The sequence below is a fragment of the Mobula birostris genome, chromosome 5, assembly GCF_030028105.1.
Source record: "Mobula birostris isolate sMobBir1 chromosome 5, sMobBir1.hap1, whole genome shotgun sequence".
Classification (NCBI taxonomy): domain Eukaryota; kingdom Metazoa; phylum Chordata; class Chondrichthyes; order Myliobatiformes; family Myliobatidae; genus Mobula; species Mobula birostris.
Window position 1 is genome coordinate 171,160,608 of NC_092374.1, and position 18,770 is coordinate 171,179,377.

An 18,770-nucleotide genomic window follows, 5' to 3' on the forward strand; every position below is an offset into this window, starting at 1 on the left:
TTATATAAGTGACATGGATGAAGTCACTAGAGGTACACCTGCTAGATCTGCTGAATGACACAGAGCTTAGTGGAAAAGAGGACATACAGAGGTTAAAAGGGCTAGAGGGAATTTGCGAGTGAGCGAAGATATTCCAAATGGAGGATAGTGCAAAGTCATGGCTAAGAGGATTATCACCTCAACCCTGTATTCCGTCTACCTCTGGTAACTTTCCATCTCTTTGCTTGTCAGGAACATATTGATTATTCAGGCAGAGAAAAAAGCATTTTATCAAAGCAGTGAGTAATTGCAGAGCTCTGTGCTGAAGAGGGTTAGTGTAGAGGGACAGCAAGTAATTAGGAAATGAGGAGAATTATATTGTTCATAGCAAGGGGAATTGAATACAAAAGTAGCTGGGTGATGCTTCAATTATAGAGGGCATTGGTGAGACTACTAGTGTACTGTGTATAGTGTTGCTCTCCTTAATTAAGGAGGGACATGAATGCATTGGACACAGCTAAGGGGAGATTTACAAGATTAATAAATGGAATAAGTTGATTGTCTAATGATGAAATGTTGGAGAGGGCGGAGAGGGTTGTATCTGGTGGAGTTTAGGGGAGTGGGAAGGGTTGAAACATTGAATGGGAGGATGTGGAGACAAGGTTTCCTTTTGCAATCAGTGTTTTAAAGAAATAAGGGTTGGCCATTACAGGTGAAAAAAAAACATTCCCTTTTGGAGGGTCGTGAAATTTTACAACTCACTCCCTCAGAGAGTGGTGGAAAAGTTTTGGAATATTTTAAAGGCTAAGGTTGATAGATTGTTGATAAACTGTGGGTTGGAGGGGCGGTGAGGGTGCAAGGAGGTAGTGAAATGTTACCAGGAGTGGGCAGCAACATAGGAATGAGATGGAGAGCCTAATGACATGGTGTCAAGACAACAACCTTTGCCTCAGTGTCAGAACAACAAAACAGCTGGTCACTGACTTCAGGAAGTCGGTGTCCATACCAATAGTGCTGAGGTGCAGATGGTTGAGAACTTCAGGTTCCCAGATGTGAACATCACCAATATCCTGTCCTGGTCTAGGCATGTAAGTGCAATGGCTAAGAAATCACACAAGAAATTCCTCAATAGGCTAAGGGTATTTGGCATGTCCCCAATGACACTCACCAACATTTATAGATTTATCATAGAGAAAAAAATATGGATTTATCCTATCTGGTGCATTATCTGCCCCAGACCACAAAATTTCTTCAGAGTTGTGGGCACAATTCAGCACATCACGTAAACCAGCCTCCTCTCCTTAGACACTGGCTATTCTTCCTTCTGCCTTGGGAAAGCAGCCAATTATGGACCCCTCCCACCACAGACATTACCGCTTTTTCATTGGGCAGAAGAAACTAAAGATTGAAGAAATGTCCCAAGGTTCAACAGCTTTTTCCCTGCTGTTGTAAGACTCCTAGCCAGATCTCTTGTACATTAAGGATAAATTCTTAATCTCCCAATGTACCTCGTCATGGCTGTTGCATCTTATTGTCTACCTGCACTGCACCTTCTCTGTAACTGTAACATCATGTCCTGTATTTAGTTATTGCTTTTTTCTTGTACTACCTTGATATACCTATGTTTTGAGATGATTTGACTAAAATTTTTCACTGAATCTTGGTACATGTGATTGTAATAAACCAATTACCAATTACAATGAGATCAGCCACGATCTCACTGAATGGTGAACAGCCACGAAGGGCCAAATGGCCTGTTCCTGCTTCTACTTCTCATGTTCAGGTTAAGAGTGCTCAACAGATTCCTAAAGACATTTGCCTATAATAATCAGAATCAGAATCAGGCTTATTATCACCGGCATGTGTTGTGGAATTTTTTGGCAGCGGCAGTTCAACGCAATACATGATAGTATAGAATGAAGAAAAATCAATCAATCATTCAATCAATCAATTACAGTAAGTATATATAGAAACATAGAAACATAGAAAATAGGTGCAGGAGTAGGCCATTCTGCCCTTCGAGCCTGCACCGCCATTTATTATGATCATGGCTGATCATCCAACTCAGAGCCCCGCCCCAGCCTTCCCTCCATACCCCCTGACCCCCGTAGCCACAAGGGCCATAAATAAGAGCCTACATGTATATATATGTATATAGAATAGATTAAAATAGTACAAAAACAGAAATAATGTTCCTGAATCACTGCGTGTGTGCCTTCAGGCTTCTGTACCCCCTACCTGATGGTACCTTGTCCTGGGTAATGGGGGTCCTCAATAATGGATGTTGCCTTTCTGAGGCACTGCTCCTTGAAGATGTTTGGGTACTACGGAGGTTAGTACCCAAGATGGAGATGACTAATTTTATGACTTTCTGTAGCTTCTTCAGTCCTGTGCGGTAGCCCTCCCACCACCCCGCACCACCCCCTGCACCAGACAGTGATGCAGCTTTTCAGAAGGCTCTCCATGGTACATCTATATAATCAATGTGTGGGAAGATCTGATCAGTTCCTTAATTTTGTTCATTCTTCCATTGCCATGGGTGCCATTGCCTCAATTCCACTTCCAAATGGTTTCAGGAGGCAGCTGGGAGTCCTCCAGCAATGTGTTTGATGTCACAGTTGGGTTGGATCAGGTAAAGGTGGTTGCAGTTTGTCATCATCAGGGAGGAGGCACAGGAGCCTGAAAATCCACACTCAACATTTTAGGAACAGCTTCTTTCCCTCCACTATCATATTTCTAAACGGTCCATGAATCCATGAACACCACCTCACTATTCCCCCTTCACACTGTTTACTTATTTATTTTTATTGTAAGTTAAGGTAATTTTTTTTCTTGCACTGTGCTGCAGGCATGTAACAGCAAATTTCACAACATATGTCAGTGATATTAAACCTGATTCTGATTCTGACAAAGGGGGAGAAAGGTTTGTATGAAAATGTGGTGGATGGACTTTTACCACTGAGTGACTGAACTGAGTGTAAGCTCCACAAAATGCTGTGGGGGGACTCGATCTCATGTGTCTGGACATGTGATGGTATTGGATTTGCTGTCCGCAAAGTTCTGAACTTCGACGAAGATCTTAAGCCTTATCCGATATAGACGGCTAGGGTAACCTCACTAAAGGGAGGTTATACTGTAGCCATCTACGCTTCAAATGCTAGATCAATTCCCTGTTTATTCTCCATGGTCAGTTTAACTACCAATGCCCGCTATTTGACCTATCAAGGAGGAGATACCTCCAGCAAATTAAGTAGTTTAAATTAAGTAGTGTTCATTTATTTTCAGTGATACACATTTGTATTTATATAAAATTCTTAAAGTACATTTAAAGCTCACAGAGGTTTCTATGTTATAAAAAATTTCCAAATTACAAGCGATTTCCAAAACACCGGTATAATTCATGTAAGCAGAAAAGACATATGAACAAGTTGCAGATGAATGAATCATCTGTTGCAGAAATCAAAGGCAGAGGAATGGATTCTAGTCATCCTGTCTTTCTGTCATTCTTCTTGTCATTCGTTGATCATTCATAACAATTCAGACTGCTGTCTTACAATTATACAGTTTTTTGCTACTTGGTGACTTCATGTGCATGTGATACTTTTAGTAACATTTGTCAGACCAGGTGAATGCATTGTGTAAGTCGGAGCAGACCCCATTGTTTTCTCTTGAGTAAATAATGGGCCAAAGAGGACCCTATTGTTCACTTGTTTTTGACAAAAGGCTGAGCAAAGAATATCGGTTGGAAGTTTGACTTACTCAAAAACAACCCTTTGACCCCTGGAAGAGTCAGCTGCTGTGTTAGAAAGCTGAGCTTGGCAAAAGGCCACACCCCACCCCACCCCTCACCCTGGACAGTGAATATCCATCACAAATACTCGTCAGATCCCCGGGTTTACGGGTTCATTCAGTTCACCATTCTGTTACTGCATTCCATCTGGATGCAAAACACCTTGCTACTGCAACTGCTTTCCACATGACCACAAGGAACTGCAGAAAGTTGTGAACACAGCACAGGACGTCACAGGAACCAGCCTCCCTATGAACTCTGTCTATACTTCTCACTGCCTCAGTAGAGCAGCCAACTCAATCAAAAGCCCCAGCCACCCTGAACATTCCCTTTTCTCCTTTCTCCAAGTGAGCAGCTGATACAAACGCCTGAGAGCACATACGATCAAGCTGAAGGACAGCTTCTATCCTACTCTTACAAGACTTTTAAACAGACCTCTTGTATGATATGATGGATTCTTGGCCTCACAATCTACCTTGTCGTGATCTTGCACTTTATCATTTATCACTGCACTGCACTTGTATATTTTATTCTGCACTGTTATTGATTTATCTTATCCTAACTCAATGCACTGTGTAACCATTTGATCTGAACGAACGGCCTGCAAGACCAGCTCTTTGCTGCATCTTGGTACATATGACAATAATAAACCAATACCAATACCTACACTTCTCTCCTGATTTCAATAATGTGCAGACCCATTAAGAAGATAAGACAGATCTCCTGAATGTAATATCAGATGGAGATCTATGAAGCTGCAATGAATTCATATACTGGTACACAGCAGTCAATATTCTGCGCATGCTCAACAGACCAGAGGGCATCAGTGGTGGTGGAGACACAACATCTACTGTTTGCTTTATAGTGAATTCCCAGTATCCTGCATTTGGATTCAGGATAAGAATCAGAATTAAGTTTATTATCACTGACATACGTCATCAAATTTGTTGTTTTACAGCGGCAGTACACAGCAAGACATAAAGTTACTATAAGATAAAGATTACTGTAATTGTCATCTCACTGTTCTGAGATGTAATTGCAAAACTGCTGCTATCTAAGAGTCAGAGAGCCAAACTACTTGGAAGGCAGGCCCTTCGGCCCAACTCGCTCATGCCAGCCTAGTTGCAGATTTTCCTCTAAACCTGTCCTATGTATATCTTGTTGCAGAGAATGGATTCTGCAACTGTGGGATCTGCGACTGCTGGGACGAATGGACCGGGAATGCTTGTGAAATCTGGATCGGTTCAGGGAGCTACTGAAGAGTCAACAGCTTTCATATCCTTAATCATCTGTGGTGGAAACTAAGCCACTTTTTATGCTCAAGGATATTTTGAGATGCACTGTCTTCACCACTCAACATCGTTACTTGCTAATGTTTCCATTTTAGGACAGTTGCTTTCCATGTTCCAGAAGAAGGTAACCGCTTCATCACCAATGCTCCAGCATAAATGGCAGGATGACCTTTAATAAATAATAGTTATTGGCCTGGGGAATCTGACAAGCATATTACTGTCGGGCATGATGCGTTATAATGACTAGCTTCAGTAACTTGCCATTTACAGATACAGTGACAAACAGTTTCCCTGTATGCAAAGCAAACTCTTAGGAATTGAGTTACAAAAATGTTTTTTGGGTAATTACTAAATGAGCGAAAGGCTAATTAGGAGGAGATACTGTTGACAGTAAACCTGCAAATGGCTGAGAGTTTTGACGCATCTACTGATGAATGTTTCAATAACCCTGGATTTGTACAGGGACTAATAGTCATTGATTAAATGATTTGAACAGCATTTAGAGCTTGCTTATACTGTCTATGTTTTAGCGTGCCTTTATAAAGAGTTACTTGGACTTTGAATAAAATGAATGACACACCGAAGCATTTGCTAAGCCTCTCTGATTTGTAAACAATTCCAAGAAATTGATTCACCTGCACAACAACGAGCAAATAAGAAAATTCTCTTCATTAAAATTCTCTAAAAATAACTCTATAAAAACAGTATGATAAAATTATGTTGCCAGCTACATCATGAATGACGCAATACTCTGCAGAAACCTGTCCTACAGACCGTTTCAAAATAATTCATCGTACAAGGACAATCCCTTTTAATAAATTCCATTTATTAAGAATAATTATGTGCTTTTATTGATATCTTCTATTTTTAGAACCTGCCTTTCCAAGGTTACTGATGGATGCTAGCAGTTTTCATGATCTGTGGAATAACCAAGCACTTTGCAGGAATTTTGATGTGTACTCATTGTATGGGCACTTGGCAACTAATTTATATGCATCAGGAACCCAGTGGAATATTGCTCAGACAATGTGATAGAAGGGCGAGAGTGGGAAAGTGAGTGACACAAGATCTCTCTGAGAGAGAAGGCATTGATTAATTGATTTGATCAGTGTTTATTGCAGCCCATCTGTGAACATGGAATAGAAACAAAACGCTGGAAACACTTAGCAGTTCAGGCAGCATCTGTGGAGAGAGGAACTGAGTTGACAATTCCAATCTTGGACCTTCATTAGATGCCTCTGTTTCTCTTTCCATAGATGCCGCCTCACCTGATGATTGTTTCCGGCATTTTCTGGGTTTGTTTCAGATTTCCAGCATCTGTAGTTCTTTTGGCTTTCATCGATCATTGAGGGTGCCTCGGTTGGACTTCACCTCTGAAGGGCTACACCTCAGTGCCAACCTGAATTTCCCGGCTTAAGACAGAAGCTCCATCCTCTGATTCATGACTGAGCATTAACAAAGTTAGAGGTGAAATCTAGTGGAGAGCTCCTGCCCGTGAGTGCACACTCAATGTTTCAGGCCGAGATCCTTCTTCTGGACTGGAGGAAAGGGGAAAGAAGCCAAAATGAAAAGGTGGGAAGAGAGGTGGTTTGCAAGAAGGCAGGTGATAGGTGAAGCCAGGTGAGGGGGAAGGTGGATGGTGGTGGAGGAGAGAGGTACATTCACCTATCAATCATTAGCTTGTATTCTTTCACCTCCCTCCACCTTCTTATTCTGGCTTCTTCCCCCTCCCTGACCTGCTGAGTTCCTCCAGCATTGTGTGTGTGTTTCTTTAGATTTGACATCCAGTCTGCATATTTAGCTTTACAAGTCAGAGAGAAGGGAGATGATACAAGAGATCAAGGGGCTGCCTGGCCAGTGGCCCAAGCAGGTGACAACTCTTCATTCATAAAGCATTGCTGTAATTACCAGGACCAGCATCCCTAATTGCCCCCAAATTTAGAATATCTTTATGATAAAGTACAGCCCATTGAGTCTGCGAGGGCTCTGAGAGCAACATCATCAGTCTTATTTCCACCCTTATTTCTTCATAATGTATCTTCTTTCACCTAACCTTTAATTCCACCCAGGTCCTCCTATCGCCCACACACTGGGCAGCACTTTACAGCAACCAATTAACCTACCAATCCTCATGTCTTTGAGAGCTGGGAGGAAACCAGAGGGCCCAGGAGAACCCACATAGTCACAGGAAGAGCCTGCAAACTCCACACAGACAGCACTGAAGGTCAGGATGAAACTTTGGCCTCTGAAGAGGCAGCAGCTCTTTCCGCTGCACCACTGCATCTGCTTCTGATAGAGGACAGTTAAGTTAGTGTGGGTCAGGAGTCACATACCAGCCAAACTGGGTGAGGGCCCACATGGGACAGTGGTGCTGATGCAAGTTTTAACGATGAAGTGAATTTAAATCCTCCATTTGCCACGGTGGGGCTCAAACACGTGGCTCTAGATAACTAGCCCAAGAACATTACAACTATAAAATTTTGCTGTATAAAACTCTGGATAGACTACACTTGGAGTATTGTATTCAGTTCTGGTTATCTCATTACAGGAAGGATGTGGAAGCTTTAGATAAGGTACAGGGTGATCTGGTAGTTTTTGTGTGAGAGAGAGGTTGGGGGGGTTTGGGGTTTGGGAGTTTTTACTTATGATTCTTTTCATGCCGGAGGGGGGGGTTGATGTCTCTCTTTCAACTACTTCTATGGTTTTCCGTACTTTTTGACTATCTGGAGAAGACAAATTTCAGAGTTGTGTTCTACATCCACTCTTCGATAACGAAATGAACCTTAGAACCTTTGAGGAGATTTACTAGGATGCTGCCTGGATTAGACATCACGTCTTATGAGGAAAGGTTGACCGGCCTCGTGCTTTCTCTTTGGAGTGAAGAAGGATGATAGGTGATCTGATAGAGGTGCACGAGGTGATAAGAGGCACAGACAGAGTGAACACCCAGCACCTTTTGCCAGAGCGGCAATGAATATTATGAGGGGATATAATTATAAGGCAATTGGAGAAAAGTATGGGGGGGGGGATGTTGGAGCTAGTTTTTTCTACACGGAATGGTAAGTGCATGGAGGACACTGCCAGATACATTAGGGACAGTTAAGAGACTCTATAAAACCTACCGAATGTTGAAGACTAGATAAGGTGGATGTGGAGAGGATGTTTCCTCTGGCGGGGGTATCCAGAACTGCAGGGCACAGCCTCAAAATTGAGGGGCGACCTTTTAGGACAGAGGTAAGGAGAATTTTTTTTAGCCCAGGAGTAGTGAAATCTGTGGAATGCTCTGCCGCAGACTGTGGTAAAGCAGAAGTTGATAGCTTCCTGAATCGGTCAGGGCATCAAAGGATATGGCGAGAAGTCAGGGGTATGAGGCTGAGAAGGGTCCGGGACCAGCCATGATGGAATGGCGGAGCAGACTCGATCGGGTGAACGGCCTAATTCTGCTCCGATGCCTTATGGTCCTATGGACTCAGGCACGTGGATGTATGAAAAGTGAAGGGGAATGTGGGATGAAAGGGTTTGATTGAACTTGTGGGATGAAACGGTGGCACAACATCATGGGCCGAAGAGCCTCCACTGTACTGTATGTCCTAACTTGCCTGGTGGTGCGACTTCCTTTAGACTGCAGTGTCTGTTTGCAACTGTTAGGTTTTTGTTAAGCGGCAGCTATTTGGCATGAAGCACTGAGTGCTTTGGTTAAACATCACACATGATAGAAAGTTTATTACCCAGTCAAACACCAAGCAGTCTCCCAGCGCAGCTGCCTGTTCAACCACAAACCTGCTTGGTTGCTGCACACGGAAGCAAACCAGAATGAACTCACAACGCCTTTGGACCACTGGAGAGCCCGTAATTGTTCCCTTTGGTGCCCCATTCATCCCAGGTGTTCCCCATTCCTTGACGGAGAGCTCGGCAGACCACAAACCTCCGGTCAAAAGCTGCAGGCTTACTTTTCACATCTGGGGGTGAAGGTTTTGCTGACAGTCCCACCTGCCTCAGTCACCCCCCTGACCACCACTCCCAGGGATGAGGAAATGCACAACTGAGGGGAAGTTTTCCATGTCTCCCTTGACGGAACTGGGCTCACTGCACTTTTCCATAAGACAATAAGACAAAGGAGCAGAATTAGGCTATTCACCCATCAAGTCTGCTCTGCCATTCCATCATGGCTGATTCATTATCTCCTCAACCTCTTTTTCATACCTTCTTCCCATAACCTTTGACACCCTTACTAATGAAGAATATATCAATCTCCGCTTTAAATCTACTCAATGACTTGGCCTCCACAGCTGTCCATGGCAACGAATTCCACAGATTCACCACACTCTGGCTAAAGAAATTCCTCTTCTAAAGGATGTCCTTCTATTCTGAGGCTGTGCCCTTTAGTCCTAGATTCCCCCCACCAGAAGTGGATCCTCTCCACATCCACTTTGTCCGGGCCTTTCAATATTTGATAGGTTTCATTGAGAATCCCCCTCATTTCTTCTGAACTCCAGCGTGTACAGGCACAGAGCCATTAAACGCTCTTTGTTAACCCTTTCATTCCTGGGATCATTCTCGTGAACCTCCTGTGGACCCTCTCCAATGCCAGTACATCCTTTCTTAAATAAGGGGCCCAAAACTGGACAAGATATTCCAAATGTGTCTGACCAATGCCTTATAAAGCCTTAGGATAACATCCTTGCTTTTATACTCTAGTCCTCTCAAAATGAATGCTAACTTTGTGTTTGACTTCCTCACTACTGGCTTAACCTGCAAGTTAACCTTTAGAGAATCCCGCACAGGGGCTATCAAGTCCCTTTTCACTGGCGTAGGGTTCATGAGCCACAGTTGAACAGTATCTTCATATAAATATTTTATTCAATATGTTGTATTTTTGTGTACAACAAATGATAATAAACATTTAAACTGTACAATGCAGACAAACTCTTTTTTGCATATATGTATGTAAATTTAGTAATACATACCAACAGTTCTTGACACATACAACCTACGACATGCAGTTCAGTTTGATCATTGTCACCCTCATCCCATGCAACATATGAGACAAGAGACAAAATAGTAACAAAGGTAGAAAGAATAAATTATCCCCCTGCTCCATTGTTTCTTAAAACGTGATAAGAATTAGCTTGTCAAGGACAACCATTCATTTGGAATAAACACTCTCACGAACAACTCATAAAACAACTAAAGAATAAAAGAAACACAGAAGGGGTTAACAATTATATGCTCGTTGTCATTTACAAAAATAAATTCAGCCTAGGTTTAACCAGTCAACTGGTTTGCAAGGGTCATACTGTAGGGTCCACTGTTGAAATCAGCGTGCTGTCTGTTGTCTCCAGGAATTCTTGACTTCCTTCAGTTCGTTATCAAACGCACCCTCTCACACATGGATACTTACTATCCATGGCGTTAAATTTGTTCAGTACAGAGACCCCAATGGTGGCCGATGTGCTTAAACATTTTTTCTCTACATTGTTTTTTTTTAAAAAAGAGGAAATCAACACAAATCTAGTTTCCTTCGTTGGAACAAATGATGAGATAGAAATTGCTAAAAGTTATCAGGTGTCATACATTAGCAGCCTAGCAGCAGCATTGCGGCATTTCCAATTGGCAGAAATTAGAGTTTCTTTTAAAATAAATCAGAAACATTAGACTTACTAAATTACTAAATAGTTTTCAAGCTTGTAAGAACTATGAAACCTGCGGCTTGACAAACAAGTCCTTGAAATGCAGCAACACTTGATCCATCTATACTACAGTAAACATGACAAGGGAGTGACAATAGTTGCAGTTTTGGGCTCAACGTTAAGTGGTCAAAAGAGCCGACTGAATGGCTTCAATTTGCACAATGCTTGCCTTCCAGAGATCACATTTATAAAGTCCTATTCGTCAGTTTTCTGGACCCTAAATGAACCGTTACCTCTCCGACATAATGAAAACTCACGGTGCAGCATACCCATTAGTTTCCCATTTTGAACAGAACTCCACATATTCACACTCTGCCTGTTTTCTTTTCCCAACCATAACACACCTTTTATGACTTCCACTAAGTTGTATCTTGTTACATTAATACTAAGTGACATCTACTGGGCCATGAATTTCACGACTCTAGTATTTGTTCTGAGGCAGCGCTGGTCGTAAACATGTTTAAAAGTAATTTTGATTCGACTATTGACGCTTTAGATTTGCTGTATGGGACATTTATGATTTTATTTAGATGATATTGTCAAGGTGTGTTGTATTCCCAAAGATTTCACGTTGCTTTGTAAGGATAGCCTTTCCTGGATTAATGATATTTTTTTTGCCATTTTACCCAGCTTGCTAACCCTTTGAGGTAATTAAGAACTTTGCTACCTTTTCATTAGAATAAAGCACTTAGCACTTAATAGAATTGGGGTAGAACAAAAAATTAACAAACAAATCCAATGCATGTTAAAATTACTGCCAGAGTTAAAATAAATGAGTCTTTATTTTGGTACGTCCTGCACTTTTAACATAATTGCAGTACCCTAGTCAGCCAGAATAATGGAGACAGAACAGTTCTGGGTCTTTCTTGATTAGGTAATTTTCACTTCTCTACGAGAGAATTTGGAAAAATATGGAATATTACACATCTTTAAATAAAATCCAGCTTTCTGAAGGTTTTGTGATCATAAAAGTAACTGAGTTATTTGGATAAATGGACTAATTGAGGATAGAATGAACCATAGCGACCGCCTTTGTTTCCGCTGAGATTCTTAGTTTGTAAATGCTTGGGCCTTCTCCTCGTTAGGTGGGAAGGACTGGCTGGTGCCTGGGGGTGCACTGGCTCACTAAGTCCAATGGGCAACACCACTCACTGAGTTTAAAGGAATAAAGACAAGGAACTCTCTCACACGTTTTCCCCAAAACAGCCAAAGTCCTCTCTCTCTCTCTCCCTTCCTGGGGGACCAGTGAGGTCCGGCCTGCGGCACTGCCGCGGCAGGCAGGCCAAAACGATGCTGGCAGGCTTGGCTGATGCAGACAGGGCTCGCAGTTCGGCCTCCTCGCCTCTTGGCACCAGCTTCAAGGGGAACTTTGGCCACAGGGGCTAATCTCATCCCGGGTTCAGAGAGAGTGCCCTCAAAATTTAACATGGGGCAACTGGACAGGTGCTTGAGCTCCAGGTCTGACCGGGGGGCACCAAGACAAGCACCACAGTGAGGGATGGATCCAAAGGAGCAGGCGGTGGGGGATATTGGTGCCATCACACTCTCCACCCCTGCTACCCGCAATTGACCTCAGCAACTGGCCGACAATTTGTCAGCCAGTACACAGGCTTCTATTTCACCTGCCTGACTTGTGAGTAATACTCCCCAAGATCCCCGTGGTCCTGGTGACTAACTAGTAGTTCCAACAACACAGTGCGGAGCGCTTTTAGTTCTCCATCCACCCCCTGCTCTCCTACAGCCGAAAAAAAAACCACACACAGCAGATCTCTGCAAGAGTAAAAGTCAGAGCAGCTAGGTTTGAAAAAAAAACCAAAGAGAGAGAGAGGTGGGGGGGGGGGTTGATGGAGGTGGAGGGCTTGTTCCTGAACAAGCAGAGATTTACAGCAAAGGTCTAAGATCCAGCTGCCAACAGCTCTCACACAGCGAGCAAGCCTCCTCCGGGTCTGGAATCCATTGTTGTGGTCAGCAGGCGATGCACCAAGAGAGGGTGTGAGATAGGTATTTCTCATGGAGTGTCACAGTTAACAGGAAACAGGTACAAGGCATTCATCCAGTGTCTGGGAAGGACAGCCATGGTCTGAGTTATCCAGGTTTCTTGTGGCGGGAGGAGCTACGCATTGGGATTTATCCGCTTGCAATGAGATAGTCAAAGACTGCGATGAGCAAGAGGTCGCCGGCTCTTCCTGCTCACGGACATTGGAAGGCAACAGTCTGCCAGGGATAAATTGCCCAACGGAGCAGTGGTTAACGGATGCGTCCTCTCCTAGACCCAGCGGGCTATGTCGATTTGTTTTTTTTGACTTGTTTGCCTCCATTCATTACAGCAGAAGTACATGTGCTTTTACTCGGAGTCGTCGTGTTTTTCAGGACAGTCTCGCCGATGTCGTGCAGGGATGGCTCACGGTACATGGCGACTAGAGCGGAGAGAGAACAGGCAGAGGTGAGGCAGCGGCTGCAAACCACCCTTCGCAAGCCCCCTCCCACCATCCGGTAGGTTCCGGCTCACTGAGGAAGTGTCACAGCATCACAGAGGCCTTTCAGCCCATCCAGTCTGTGCTGACCAAAATGCCCATCCCATTTGCCCACGTTTGGCCCATTTCCCTCTAAGCCAGTTGCCCCCAAACTTTTTTATGCCATGGACCCTTAGCATTAACCCAGGGATCCATGGACTCCAAGTTGAGAATGCTTGCATCTTTCCTATCCATGCACCTGTCTAAATGTCTTGTTACTGTTGCCAACTTACCTCCCTCAACTGTTAGATTTCTGAACTCACGACATTCCAAGGCACTTTATGGCCAATGAAATGGAAGCCATAGAAAGGGTGCAGAGGAGATTTACAAGGATGTTGCCTGGATTGGGGAGCATGCCTTATGAGAACAGGTTGAGTGAGCTCGGCTTTTTCTCCTCGGAGCGACGGAGGATGAGAGGTGACCTGATAGAGGTGTGTAAGATGATGAGAGGCATTGATCGTGTGGATAGTCAGAGGCTTTTTCCCAGGGCCGAAATGACTAGCATGAGAAGGCACAGTTTTAAGGTGCTTGGAAGTAGGTACAGAGGAGACGTCAGGGGTAAGTTTTTTATGCAGAGAGTGGTGAGTGCGTGGAATGGGCTGCTGGCAGCAGTGGTGGAGGCGGATACAATAGCGTCTTTTAAGAGACTCCTGGATGGATACATGAAGCTTAGAAAAATAGAGGGCTCTGGGTAAGCCTAGGTAATTTCTAAGGTAAAGGCATGTTCAGCACAGCTTTGTGGGCCGAAGGGCCTGTATTGTGCTGTAGGTTTTCTATATTTCTATGTTTCTAAATAGGAATGGAAAGTTGTATTAAAATGGGTGGCCACAGGGAAATCCTGCTTTTTGTGGCAGATGGAGTGAAGGTGCTTGACAAAGCACTCTCCCAATCTATATCAGGTCTCATCGACTTAGAGGAGGCTACACCAGGAGTAGTGGATAGATGACTGCAACAGACTTGCAGGTGAAGTGTTGCCTCACCTGGAAGGACTGTTTGGGCCCTGAATGGTAGTGAAGGAAGAACTACAGAGGCAAGTGTAGCACTTGTTATGCTTGCAGGGCTAAGTGCCAATGGGAAGATCGTGGGGAGGGATGAGTGAACAAGGGAGTCACATAGAGAGAGATGTGTACAGAAAGCAGAGAGTGGGAGTGCGGGAGGGGAGATAAGGATGTGCTTAGTGTAGGATCCTATTGAAGATGAAGGAAATTATGGAGAATGATGTGCTGAATATGGAGATTCATAGGGTGGTAGATAAGGACAAGGGAACCCTATCTCTATTATGGCAGCAAGAGAATGAGGTGGGGTGAGGGTAGGTGAGAGTCAGGGGAGCAGAAGATTATGAAATTGTGGCAGTCTGTGACATTTTAACAGGGAGTCATAAAACCACAGAGTAACACAGGAGGACTTCAAGCCCAACTGAGTCTGTGCTGACTGTCTCAAAGACCCAATCAGCCTGTCCCACCTCCCCATCTTTCCACACATCCCAGAAGTGTTTTATTCAGTTTCCTTAAGTACAGGCACACAGGAAAGAAAATGCTGGAACCTGGAGCAAAAGACAAGAAGCTGGAGGAACCCAAGGGGTCAGACAACATCTGTGGAGAGAAATGGGCAGTTGATGTTTCTGGTCAAGACCCTTCATCTGGGCAGGATGAAAGGATAAGTGACCAACCCAGTTGAAGAGTCCTGAAACTTTGACTGTTGCCTTTTGCTACGTTTTAATTGCATCTGTCAAATCTGCTTCCATCCCCATTCTAGTCTAACACATTGCAGAGTCAAGACGCCTGTTGAACAGCTATTTCTTGGACATTTTCTGCTTCCTTTGCAGTCCGTCTGCTCTTGTTATTGACCCTCCTGTCTTTGGGGATATTGTTCCCTTTATTTACAACACAAGAGATTCTATAGACTGACACACACAACATGCTCGAGGCGCTCAGCAGGTTAGTCCTGATGAAGGTTCTCAGCCCAAAATGTTGGCTCTTTATTCCTCTCCATAGATGCTGCCTGACCTGCTGAGTTCCTCCAGCATTTTGTGAATGTTACTTTTATTTGGTCTACCTGAATCAAGCTCCCACTCAGGACAGGAAGCCCCATTTTATTGAGCTTTCATAGGGAAGTCGGTATTTCATAGTAAATTCTGAGATAAGAGAATATTTGCATATGGGAGTGGTAAGTGCGGATAGGAGTAATGAACCACAATGAATATTGCAACAAGGCAGTAAGTTAACGATCACCTTTACTGGGACTAGCAGTTACTTAATTACCAGAATTTAAGTTCCCTCAAGCAGTTGTGGGATTTGAACATGTTTTCCCGTCATCGTTGGGTATTACAAATAACCACCAGTAGTATTAGTGGTATTCCAATTTGTTCTGTATTTCACTTAAATACATAATTTGTTACCCAGTTAAATGATAGCTTCTCTTTTTTTAATATACTTTTTTAAACTATTTCCATGAAGCTTCAGCTAGTTGGGCCAAAATGTATTCATCCTGATGTGTCCCAATTAACCAGAATGCACGGTATTGAAAGGCCTAGATAGCGAACGTGGAGAGTCTAGGACCAGAGGGCACAGCTCAGAGTAGAAGGACACCCCTTTACAAAAGAGATGAGGAGGAATTTCTTTAGCTTGAGGCTGGTGAACCTGTGGAATTCATTGCCACAGACGGCTGTGGAAGCCAAGTTACTGGGCATAGTTAAAGTGGAGGTCAACAGGTTCTTGATTAATAAGTGCATCAAAAGTTACTGGGAGAAGGCAGGAGTATGAGGTTGAGAGGGATAATGATGGAATAGCAGGGCTGACTTGGGCCAAGTGGCCTAATACTGCTTCTTTGTCTTATGGTCTTGTGATTCTTCGTGTACGGGGTCTTCCTTTTTTTGTTAAATTTAAAATGGCTTCTTTGTTATGTTATACTGGGGAATGCTTCTTTGTTACGTTAAATGCTGAGAAAGTCTTTAGCTAGACAGTTGCTTGGGTTAATACAGACAGCAGGGTGCTATTAGCCAATGGGTGTTCATGTATCGTTTTGTTTTTGGATGATAATGCTGTCTCATATGACTGTGGACGGGGCTTTTTGGCAGGGAGTCAGAGGAGAGACGGGGAGGACGGTGGACGGGGTTTTGGCGGGGAGTCAGAGGAGAGGCGGGGAGTCGGAGGAGAGATGAGGAGGACAGTGGAGAGACGGGGAGTCAGAGGAGAGACAGGGAGTCGGAAGAGAGACGGGGAGTCGGAGCAGAGACGAGGAGACGGAGGAGAGACGGGGAGTCGGAGGAGAGACGGGGAGTCGGAGGAGAGACGAGGAGTCAGAGGAGAGACGGGGAGGATGGTGGAGAGACGAGGAGTCAGAGGAGAGACGGGGAGGATGGTGGAGAGACGAGGAGTCAGAGGAGAGACGGGGAGTCGGAGGAGAGACGAGGTTTTTGACGGGGAGTTGGAGGAGAGACGGGGAGTCGGAGGAGAGACGGGGAGGACAGTGGAGAGACAGGGAGTCAGAGGAGAGACGAGGAGGACGGCGGACGTGCGGAAAGGCTCTGGTCGATCACTCCGGGGTGATCCCGAGCCGTGAGTCGACAGGATTTGAGTGGTCGTCTGGATTCGATTGAGCTCCAACGGTTGCGCGTAAAGAAACATAGAAACATAGAAAACTTGGACTTTGATAAGTGTTGGCGCCTTTTTTTTCATTACTTCCTTTTCTGTATCAAATTTATATTAATGTCATAGAATTAGTAATATCTATAAAGTGTACTTGGTAAAACGTACTGGGTGTGCTGGCTGATGATTGATGTTTGGGATTTGATTCGGGCAGCAACCGACTCCGTGGGAAGCGTTGAGGCAGGTGCTGGGTGGGATTTCCCCTAGGCATATATGAGCCAATATAACTGAGCGTTACATTTGGAATGCTCTACCTCAAAGGGCAGAGAGTAGGCCCTTCAGCCCATCACCAGTGCTGACCATCAACCACCCATTTTACACCAACCCTTCATTCATTCCTCTTCTGTATTCTCATCAAAGTTTCCATCAGCTTCTGTGTATTGAATTTGGGTTTAGTCAGGTAGACACTCAGTGGACAGTTATTAGGTATACCTATACACTTGCTCCTTAATACAAATATCTAATCAGTTATCTTGGGATTTTCATGCTCAACAGCATGTAGAGTTTATAGAGAATGGTGTGAAAAACAAAATAAAAATCGCAGTTTTTGGAGTTCTGTGGGCAATAACAGTGTGTTAATGAGATAGGTCAGAGGGTCAAGCTAGAAGGAAGGCGATAGTAACTCAAATAACCACCATGAGTGGTGTGCAGAAGAGCATCTCTGAATGTACAACTCGTCAAACATTGAAGTGGACGGCAACGGCAGCAGAAGGCCACAAACATGCACTCAGCGGGTGTATAAGCCCTGTCTCCTAGATGGGCACATGCAAGAAAGAAAAGTAGGAGGTTGTGTGTGAGGGAAGGTTTAGACTGACTTTGAAGTGGGTTAAAAGGTTGGCACAACATTGTGGGCCAAAGGGTCCATATGGTGCTTTAATGTTCTATCTTCTACACTCAGTGGCCAGCTTGTTAGATACAGGAAACCACTGAGTGTACTTCTCAATGTTCGTGGTTTTCTGCTGTTCTAGTCCTTCCACTTCAAGGTTCGACGTGCTGTGCGTTCAGAGATGGTCTTCTGCACACCACTGTCGTAACGCGTGGTTATCTGAGTTACTGTTGCCTCCTTGTCAGCTTGAAATAGTCTGGCCAATCTCCTCTAATCTCTCTCATTACCAAGGCATTTTCTCCCACAGAACTTTCACTCAATGGATGTTGTTTTTTGTTTCTCGCGCCATTCTCTGTAAGCTCTAGAGACTGCTGTGTGTGAACTCCCATGAGATCATCAGTTTCTGAGAAAATCAAACCACGCCATCTGGTACCAGCAGTCAAAGTCACTTAGATCACATTTCTTCCCCATTCTGACATTTAGTCTGAACAACAACTGAACCTCCTGACCATGTCTGCATGCTTTTATGCATCGAGTTGCTGCTACATGATTGGCCGATTAGATATTTGCATTAATGAGCAGGTGTACCTAATAAAGTGGCCACTGAGTGTACAGTATGTCTCGCATGGCTACTGTCAGTGTTGGGTAGCAACATGAGCAGAGTACCTTCCAGTGGCTTGGGCAGAAAGTGAGAAGCAGGTTTAGTTTTCTTCACACGGTTCCCTTTCATGATTTGTCCATCCTTGTTGAAACCCAGGTACCACGCCCTGCCAGATTCCTGTTGCCGGTACAGCATTGATGAGTAGATCACGTAGTAGTTCTCGTAGACCGACTCCTTGAACTTACATTCGGGTGTAAAAAGTTCCTGTGGGGCAGTAAAACATCACAGAGCTTTAGCCAAATGATCCGAGCCACAGGACAACCTACACTGTATCCTTACAAAAAAGGGCACCCTGGTAGCATAGACGTTAGTGCAACGCTATTACAGCTTGGGGTGTCAGAGTTCAACATTCAATTCTGACGCTATCTGCGA

At 44.1% G+C, this 18,770-nt stretch overlaps 2 protein-coding genes across 3 annotated transcripts in view; one reads left to right on the top strand and one right to left on the bottom strand.

Moving 5' to 3' along the window:
• Positions 1 to 5,652, top strand: part of itgbl1 (integrin, beta-like 1) — a 186,685-nt gene extending 181,033 nt beyond the window's left edge. Inside the window, exon 11 of the mRNA XM_072257319.1 lies at positions 4,937 to 5,652. Coding sequence (XP_072113420.1) covers positions 4,937 to 5,028 — 92 coding nt within the window. The 3' untranslated portion in view covers positions 5,029 to 5,652. The remainder of the gene's footprint in view (positions 1 to 4,936) is intronic.
• A 7,206-nt stretch (positions 5,653 to 12,858) lies between these two features.
• The window catches only part of fgf14 (fibroblast growth factor 14), a 492,228-nt gene continuing 486,316 nt past the window's right edge, over positions 12,859 to 18,770 (bottom strand). For both annotated transcript variants that reach the window (XM_072257322.1, XM_072257321.1), the window contains exons 4-5: positions 18,404 to 18,602; positions 12,859 to 13,168 (exon numbers count right to left, since the gene is read on the bottom strand). In XM_072257322.1, coding sequence (XP_072113423.1) covers positions 13,032 to 13,168; positions 18,404 to 18,602 — 336 coding nt within the window. In that variant the 3' untranslated portion in view covers positions 12,859 to 13,031. The remainder of the gene's footprint in view (positions 13,169 to 18,403; positions 18,603 to 18,770) is intronic.